The 8700-nt window shown below is 32.0% G+C and overlaps 1 protein-coding gene across 3 annotated transcripts in view; it reads left to right on the forward strand.

Annotated features, from left to right (window-relative positions):
* LOC108573007 (septin-7) overlaps positions 1-8320 on the forward strand; it is a 33368-nt gene extending 25048 nt beyond the window's left edge. The window contains exons 7-11 of one of the 3 annotated variants that reach the window (XM_017935359.1): positions 511-552; positions 1225-1360; positions 1440-1603; positions 5027-5102; positions 7373-8320. In XM_017935359.1, the coding sequence (XP_017790848.1) occupies positions 511-552; positions 1225-1360; positions 1440-1603; positions 5027-5075 (391 nt within the window). In that variant the 3' untranslated portion in view covers positions 5076-5102; positions 7373-8320. Of the gene's footprint in view, positions 1-510; positions 553-1224; positions 1361-1439; positions 1604-2664; positions 2825-5026; positions 5103-6364 lie in introns of those variants that run through there. The other 2 variants (XM_017935358.1, XM_017935357.1) reach the window with 2 other exon arrangements.
* Positions 8321-8700: the final 380 nt, after the last annotated feature.

Consider the following 8700-nt stretch of genomic DNA (forward strand, 5'->3'; position numbering starts at 1 on the left):
CCAACGAAAGTCTCCAATAAGTAAGTGTGTTCTTGCAATAGATAAATGTACGAGCCGTGTACGGTTATTTGAAATGTAAAACCATTGGAGAAATGGTGTGTGAAATTTACTACATAATACATTTAGGAAATATTAGGGACAAGAAAATGTTACAGATCAACAACGATTCGATGATATTTAAAGATCCCATAAAATAAGATGATTACATCGAGTTCCTTTTTTTTAATTTTTTTTTCTTTTTTTTTTTTTTTTTTTTAAAGGTAAATACAAATGCTTGTAGTGTGTTGATTTCGTTTTTACTACGACAATATATAAAAAGCTTGTGCATGCAAACTATTGAAGAATAAAAATTACCTCTGTAAGTCAAATATGTTTAAATGAGATATTGTTAGCAAAGTTATTAAGATACATATGATAATTTAGGTTAAAGGCAGAAAAATGATCGGGAAAATACATTTTTTAATAGCATATTTCTTACGTGAATTTTAATGTTGATTTCTTATTGGTTAGTTTGTGCCCTCCAGGAGTGATGAACAGTTTCATGACAGTGTGGTAAGTCTTTTAATAAGGCCGGGATCGTGTAATATAGTTTTGTGTGCACAAGCCTTGTCCAGTTTCCATTTACTGCGTATTTAGTTCTCCGCGCATTTATTTAGTTAAAAGGGGGGTTCACTCTGTTGATGTACACATGTTTAAATTGAATAGGATAAAGAGGAATGATAATTGCATAGATCATCTTATTCAAGGAGATAATAATCACTGTCTTTCACCTGAGTCAATAATACAAATTTAACAAAGTGAACATCTGTATGGAAAATACTGGTAGTGAACCCTCTAATTGAACTTTCAGTTCATATATGTAGATTGCATTACATTTTTATTTTAGCAGACAACTATGTTGCTAGTTTTTTTTAGTATTATTGAGTATAACATGTAAATCTGCTTGGTTTTATTTTATTTCATTTTAGTTAGTCTCTATAAACATTTTCCTCTGATGTTAACCCATACATTGCAATACTATTTTTTTCATCCTTATTAAGCTCATATTTATTCTGAAAAGTTGCATTTTCATTTTGCAATTTCCCATACATGTAGATAGATCACAAAAAAAAAAAAAAAAAACGCAGTCTAAACAATTAGTAAAGAGAGATTTGTATGAAATATTTATCTCTGCGTAACGTAATTAAATTGAATATGAACAATCATTTCAAATGTGTCTTGTAGGAATCCTCTGGCTCAGTTGGAAGAGGAGAAGAGAGAACACGATAATAAAATGAAGAAGATGGAAATCGATATGGAGCAGGTGTTTGAAATGAAAGTCAGAGAGAAGAAACAAAAGCTCAAAGAGTCAGAAGCAGACGTGAGTATTGTTCAGTGCGTCTTCGCGTGTATACTTGAACATAGAAATCGTTTTAATCAGAAGGAAAATCTGTTCACAGGTACAAAGAAGGCACGAACAGATGCGACGCTCGTTGGAGCAGCAAGTACGCGAATTGGAAGAAAAGAGACGAGCGTTTGAGGCTGAAAAATTAGAATGGGAGAAACAGACTGGTCACAGTATTGAAGAATTGCGTAGGCGCAGTCTAGAAGCGAATTCAAAAGAGTAAGTATTGTTTAAATGTAAAAAGATCTGCTTTTGGTTGTTCATACTTTTTTATAATCGTTATATATTATACATCCTTTTTTATGTAAAGATATATTAAATACAAAAAACAAACTGCTTCTTGCACGAATGGAAAGGTATTTTGTAAATTAAAGGACATACATAACTTTATAGTTACTGTAATTAGGGAAATGGATATAATGCTTAAGAATAAACAATTTGCAAATACCTCGTTAGATATATTTTCGAATATTGCTTAAAATCTTCGCTTTAAAAGAATCATTCAGCTGAATATGTGCAATAAAAGCATTTACAACGAGCTTGTAGCATAACTGTATTTCATTATAATTCACTACTACTAATCTCAATTATGAATTACGATACTTCGCTTCCTAGTCGTTTCTTCTTACAAATGTTTCGAGTATTCAGACATTCTTTTAAAACTAGATCGGAGTTATGTAAAAACTCTTCCACATAGTTTATCCTAATAGCAGGAAATTACTAATAATTATTAATAAGCATGTTCAATGTAACTATCCTTCTGAACTTAATTGAAGTTAATTCAACAAGTAGTATTCATTTACTATTAATTTAAAGTGATTCACTGAATTCTCTGATAATTTTGTCTCGTTTCAAGGTGATGAGTTAACAAGCTTTTGTTGAAGTTAGCCGCTCGAGTAATCGCCCAAAATATTCTTACATTTAAATTTGTTTTAGGTTATTATACATCCTTAAAAAAAAAAAAAGAAAGAAAAGCTCGTATCGTTCTTACGTGTGTGTCATGTCTGCACCATGTTTACATCAAGTAGAAATATAAAGAGAAAAGAACAATACGTATCGTGAAAATGTTTACTTTTTTTTTTTTTGTTTCCCTTCGGAAAGCTTATCTGAAATTAGCAATAAATGTCTGATGCAATGTAACAACAGAAAGTATACATATATACATATATACATATATACTCGGTATTTATTTAAAAAAAGCTTTACGGACGAATGTTATGTGATGCTTGCGCTTGTTTGTTTGTTGTGTGTATACCATATCGGGGTGTCCCTTAATTTAGGACGGGATCAGTGTCTTCCGAGGGATCTGGCGGTGGCGGGGGTACATTGAGGGGTTCCCGAGGGATAGGAAGTCTCCTACGCCGTCACACCAGTTTCAAATCACCTCAAGACAGCCCTACACAGATACAGCTTGTCATACAACATCCCGAACATCCTTAGTAGATAGTAGAATCTGTCTACATTTATTTACAAAAAATAAAAGAATGCCTCTACGTCGTTGTGTTCGAGGACTAAACCACTCTTTCATTGATATTAACATCGATCTCATTTTTTTTTTCTTTTATACGTTCGATGCATTTTTCTATATTTTATCAATGGTTTAACGTATGTACGATACACCATGCGTATCCATAAATAAGGAGGAAGAAGAAAAGAACTGAAACTGAGATTATTTACACATCACAACCAGTTTTGTGTACTTTCTCTATTTTTTTTTTTTTCGATTGGTTTTGTTTTATAATTACAAGGGCATGTGTTAGTATTAGGAGCTACGCTACTTGAGGCGCTACTGTGAATGAAAGAAAAAAAGTATTAAGTAATTTCGGTTTCAATGTAAATGTACAGTAGTAGGTATCTTGATTACTTATATTTTCTTTCGTTTCGAATGTTTCAAGAGCAAAAATAATGTATATCCTTTAACATAAAAGCCAAGGTCGTAAAACAGTTCGGATATCGAAGTGGTTAATGATATTTTCGTTTATCACTGTTCAAAATGAATGCTTAACCGATTATCGGGGAATGGAGATACAGTTGAAAAATTTTGCACCACGCTGACTAATGTTTGATAATTAATGGCATTTAATTATTAAAGAGGACGAGAAACACGAAGCATAGACTTTATGTTGCGAATGAAGCTAAATTTTAGAATAAAAAGTTTAGGGGGAGAGATATCCATATCGAAGAAGAATCTCGATAGTAATCTTACGTTATTAGCCCTATAGATATATTTAGAAGGGGCATATTTTTGGCACAAAGTTTGATATAAACTTTATCTAAGAGATGCAAAAAAATCTTTATATTCCTATGGATGTCACTGTTTTATATTCACTGCAACGTGCGTTACACTCATATACATACATAACTATCTTGTATGAACTTAAACACATACATTCACACTTCGTAGAGTATTGTGGAAAGCTATTGTAAACTCTGAGCAAGCTGTCTAATATTTTTTTTTCTTGTTTTTTTTTCACATTGATACATTCCAACTCGCATGTCTTGACATTCCCTTTGTACATGAATTTAGCATATTTCTTTCCAGTGTGTGGTTCTTCAAAGTACTTTTGAAACGAATCAAGAGACAGCTTGATAAAGGGTAATACCATACGTAACCAATAATAATTACTCACAAACAATTATTATACATTGTTAATTTCATCATTAAATCTTTTTTCGCAAATAAACGTAATGCTTTCCTAAAACATTTACTAACCATATTTTCGCCGCCCTCATTTTTTTTTTTTTTTTAGTCTTACTGCGAATAAGCGATGTGAAATCACCGATAAATGTCGGAGAAACGATATCGTTTGCTTGCCTTTTTTAAATGTAGCTTTATAAGATGAAATGCAACACAAACGTCATTTTTCTCTGACATGTTTTTTAACATTCACGTTATTTTTTTGTATTATATGTTCGTACATTTATTTTTATAAGTATCTGTGGAAAGGAGCGTTTTCATATCTATAAAAAAATATATAAAATATCATATTTGTCGCGTGAAACATTTGATACGTACATTGCACTGCTTTAACAATTTATTAAATTTCATTAGTCAATAAGCTTTATTGCAGCAAATGACAACTTCAAGCATAAAAATTATATATATTTGACCAGAAAAATGTTATTCTTGAATTATATATATATATGTATATACAACAAATGTGCACTACATTAACACTCAGAAAACAAAAAATAAAATGATACATAACACTTGCAGACAGCATGTGGCTTAATGATCATGGCCCATGGAAGTGTACATTTCTCAAAGCATGATTTTGGCATGACTAGATTATAAATCTATTGCTGTATTCACACTATAATTATGGATGAATATACATATTGCTCTACATATCTTAAAACATATCAAAATTGAACTTTAAATTTCAACATTTAATTATGCTACTGTCTATCAAAAGCATATATCACTTCAATGAACATACAAATATTAAGTAACAACAGTATATCTATTTTGAGTAACCAGATAGTAGTGTATGGAAAGTCATCAATATTCTTTATTAAAAGGGTGAAAAAATCTAAGGCAATAAATAATTACAACTTATAATTCATTAACACTGTAAGTTTTGCTGCCATCTAATGATTGTAACAATTCTTTCCTTCTACTGACATTATAATTCTTTTCAGGGCTGTCGATGGTAAGGATAAGAAGAATAAGAAGAAAGGACTTTTCTAACTCGACACCAGAAAGGCAACATGAAGAGTGAGCTTTTTTTTAAAATAATTAACAACGATTTTTCTTAAAAACGATCATACGAAGAGCATGATCTCTTTAAGAGAAATTAAATGTAACTTGATAAGAAATATTTCTCTGATGAAATCTCCTGGACTAATCTACATCTAATATTTGCAAGAACTTAAGTTGAATAATCCCATAGAACATTAATGTACACAATATACTTCATGGGATACAACATACTTTACGATTTTCTATTATTTGAAGCAATATTGCTTGAAAGTCAACGGAGATAAAGTTCGGGAGATTCCTTAATGAATTAAAAGACAAAGAAGAGATATGTGTTGTTTAAATCATGCAGTTGATGTGTATACTGTGTATATCGCTCCACGTTTATATGACTTCCTCGTTTTGCAAGCATAAACGTATTATGCTTTCAGGAGTGAAAATGAAAAAGTGTTTCTTCTATCGTGTTCGCCTGTGCTTCTTTGCGCTTCCTATTATTAACATTCAAGAAACCATACCTAGCATAATTCGACATATGATATTGTACAAAATGTAGGCATAGTCTCGGAGGACGTCATTTTTTTTTTTTTTTAACAAGAATGATCAAAAGATGCTGAGAAAGAAAGTGTGAAAACTCATTAATTTGTCTCAATTTATCTTCGTTTTCTGTCATCCTATTTCTATTACCTTGTACCCTTACACGAATATCATCATAATTATGTGTCGACGTGCTTGTGTTGTTTTTGATATTTATATTGATATTCCGAATAACGATTGCGTTTAATATAAGTGTATAATATAAATATCAAGAAATAAGATGTTAAAGACAATTTGCAAAGATCCAAGTGAGACATGATATGGAATAACGATGATGATCGCTCTTGTAAAATTGGGTGTACAATATATAACCTGGTTAACAGATTCAATTGAAGTTGAATTCGAATACTGTTGCAGAACATCATTTTTTAGACAAGTCATATGAGAATCTTTCTACTAAAAAAAAAAAAAACAAAAGAAAACAAAAAAAATTGTATATTTACAAAATCGAGACGTGCGATACACCATCGACCTAATAACAGGCGAGGAAAAACCTCTGTGTCTAGAGATAGCAATAAATTCTATCGATGTTTCTAATTACGTTTAAAATGCGTGGGTAAATTAAATCGTTGAAAAAAACAAATAGCGCATTTATAATATAATTGTAAAAAGGATAATTCTTGTCCTACAATACAAATTGTATAAATTAATTGTTTTTTCACATCGATCGTATATGTTCCTTTCAGTATTCGCTTGTCGCAAGTAACAACGTGCTGCTTTACGATAAATAATCGAACACGAAGAAACATCAAACAGGAAAGAACAATACAAGAGTATCGCTCGTAAATTGGAATCTTTTCGTTGAGCTCAACTCCGCGATATCATTTTGCGACGGATGGTTGAATGTGATTTTAAATGAAGCAGTGGCCATATATATATACATATAAATATATATTTATGTATAAATAAAATCGAGGAGATTGTAAGGATAAGTCCAAGTTCGTGTATAAATTTAAGTTGTATCGATAGCGACGCAAATCGACTTAAACGAATAGGAGTAAAATTGTATAAAATAAATTCATAAGTGTGTGTTGGATCGTCGTGATTCGAGACAGTGCGTTCGATCATTATCGTTTCTTTGTTCGCCGTTCGTCAAATCAAACAAATGAATAGAAAACAAGTAAGTCGCGCTTACGAATTAATTAAGTTAATTATTACAGGGATCACAGACGACTAGAGGGTGTATTCGAATCGATACGAAATTTGTACGAAAGAGAAAACCGCGCCGTCTCGAACCCGTCCAAGTATACGTTTGGTATTAGCAACAAGAATGGGCAAACCGATTTAACTTTTATAACAAGTTCCTTGAACTTTTCACGACGCCCACACCGGTCAATTGCATTTCTTTTTCTCTTGTCTATTTTCGTTGAACGTCCTGTACAATTTATAAATGGGTAGTTTTGCCGGGTCAGAGGATCCTCGGAGAAGAAAACCAAGCAGTTTGCCCAATCTTGGATATTCGTATTTCAAGCTAATTGAATTAACTGGTGTGCCAAGACGAAGAGGATAAGCATTTTATAATAACGCTAGTACGTGATTCTTCAGTTACTGTAAAATAAGATACATGCGATTTTCCTATAATATGCAGACAAAAGAAGAAAAAAAAAAAGAAATAATGGGGGAGAAAAGAACTTCGTCTCAATTTATTGGGAAGAACCACGTGTTACATTCCTATTTTGTACTCATTTTTCTAGGTGAAAAGAATCAACTCATCATCAAGCTCGATCTTCGCTCGTCACCGACAATCCCATTAAGAAGCTCAAAGAAAATCGCTGCTTCAATCGCACGGAGAATGGCGACGATACTTCGAAGAGCGTACTTAAAAATAACGATGATAATAATAATATTAATAATAATGAACGTAAAGCTAAGATATACTAGAGCAATTTGTACTTGAAAATAGACGAAGATATGAGGCTTTTCAAAGTATCGATGCGTCCGAGTGAAACACTTTAGATGAAAAAAAAGAAAGAAAAAAAAATGCTTCGAGATTCGAGCTTTCGATGTCGGAAACAGCAATGAATACTTTGTAAGGACGGATATTTTAGGGGTGATCGAATGATTCGCATTTTTCTGCACTGATAATGTTAAGCTCAATATTATAGACAGGTTCGAATAATGAGCTCGCCAAGCTACAATATTTTTGTCTAAAGATAACACATTTCGCGACAGAGGATTCTCCTTGCGTGTATAAATTCAATTTTTTTTTTCTTTTCAAAGAGGAAGGAAAAAAATCTTGGATGACTCATATGAACTCACTTTTTTATGGAATTCTCAATGAGGAAGATATCTAGATCCATACATCCGAAGTACAAAGGTATTAATAGCAAAGGTCATACTTGAGGAATAAAGAGTCTTAAAGAGTCCATGCAAATCGATAAGAATGGATGCTTCGTTGTTAGAGTTTTCTTTTTCGTAAGATCCCAAAGATGAACGAAGTAAGAATTGAGTACTTAAATTCTATTTTTGGTTCCACCGTAAATTTTAACTCGTTGCAGATTTAAATAGGGAGAGTGCAACGTGTTAGAATCATGGATCATTATAGAGATTGAAATCCTTAATATTTCCGTGACCTAACATCTTTCTACTATGAATTTGAAAAAGAAAAAAAAGAAGAAAGGAACGGCTTATCTCATCGTTGTAATGATTCTATCTGAACCATTAGAAGAGAAAAAAAAAAATTCCACTTACGAATTACGGTTCCCGTGTGTCTGCTTAGTTTACGAAAAAAAAAAACAAAAAAAAACGAAGCTGTTTGTACGTTTCAGTGTTATATCGTGTAGGTGTAAGATATCGAAAATCGACAGAACGGAAGTGTATCGATTATTGTATGTGTACTTTAAACAGCGATGCTTACGATATTTAAATAGTTAATCGTCATGAATCGCGTAGAACTTCATGACATGCGATTATTACACACATTATACGTATGTGGGAGTCATACACACAAGAAAAATGGAAAAAATGAGGCGAAGTAGGTAAAACTAAAAGGAACTATATTTTGCCGTGCCAGACGAAAACA

This window comes from Habropoda laboriosa, unplaced genomic scaffold (genome assembly GCF_001263275.1).
Source record: "Habropoda laboriosa isolate 0110345459 unplaced genomic scaffold, ASM126327v1 scaffold102, whole genome shotgun sequence".
NCBI lineage: Eukaryota > Metazoa > Arthropoda > Insecta > Hymenoptera > Apidae > Habropoda > Habropoda laboriosa.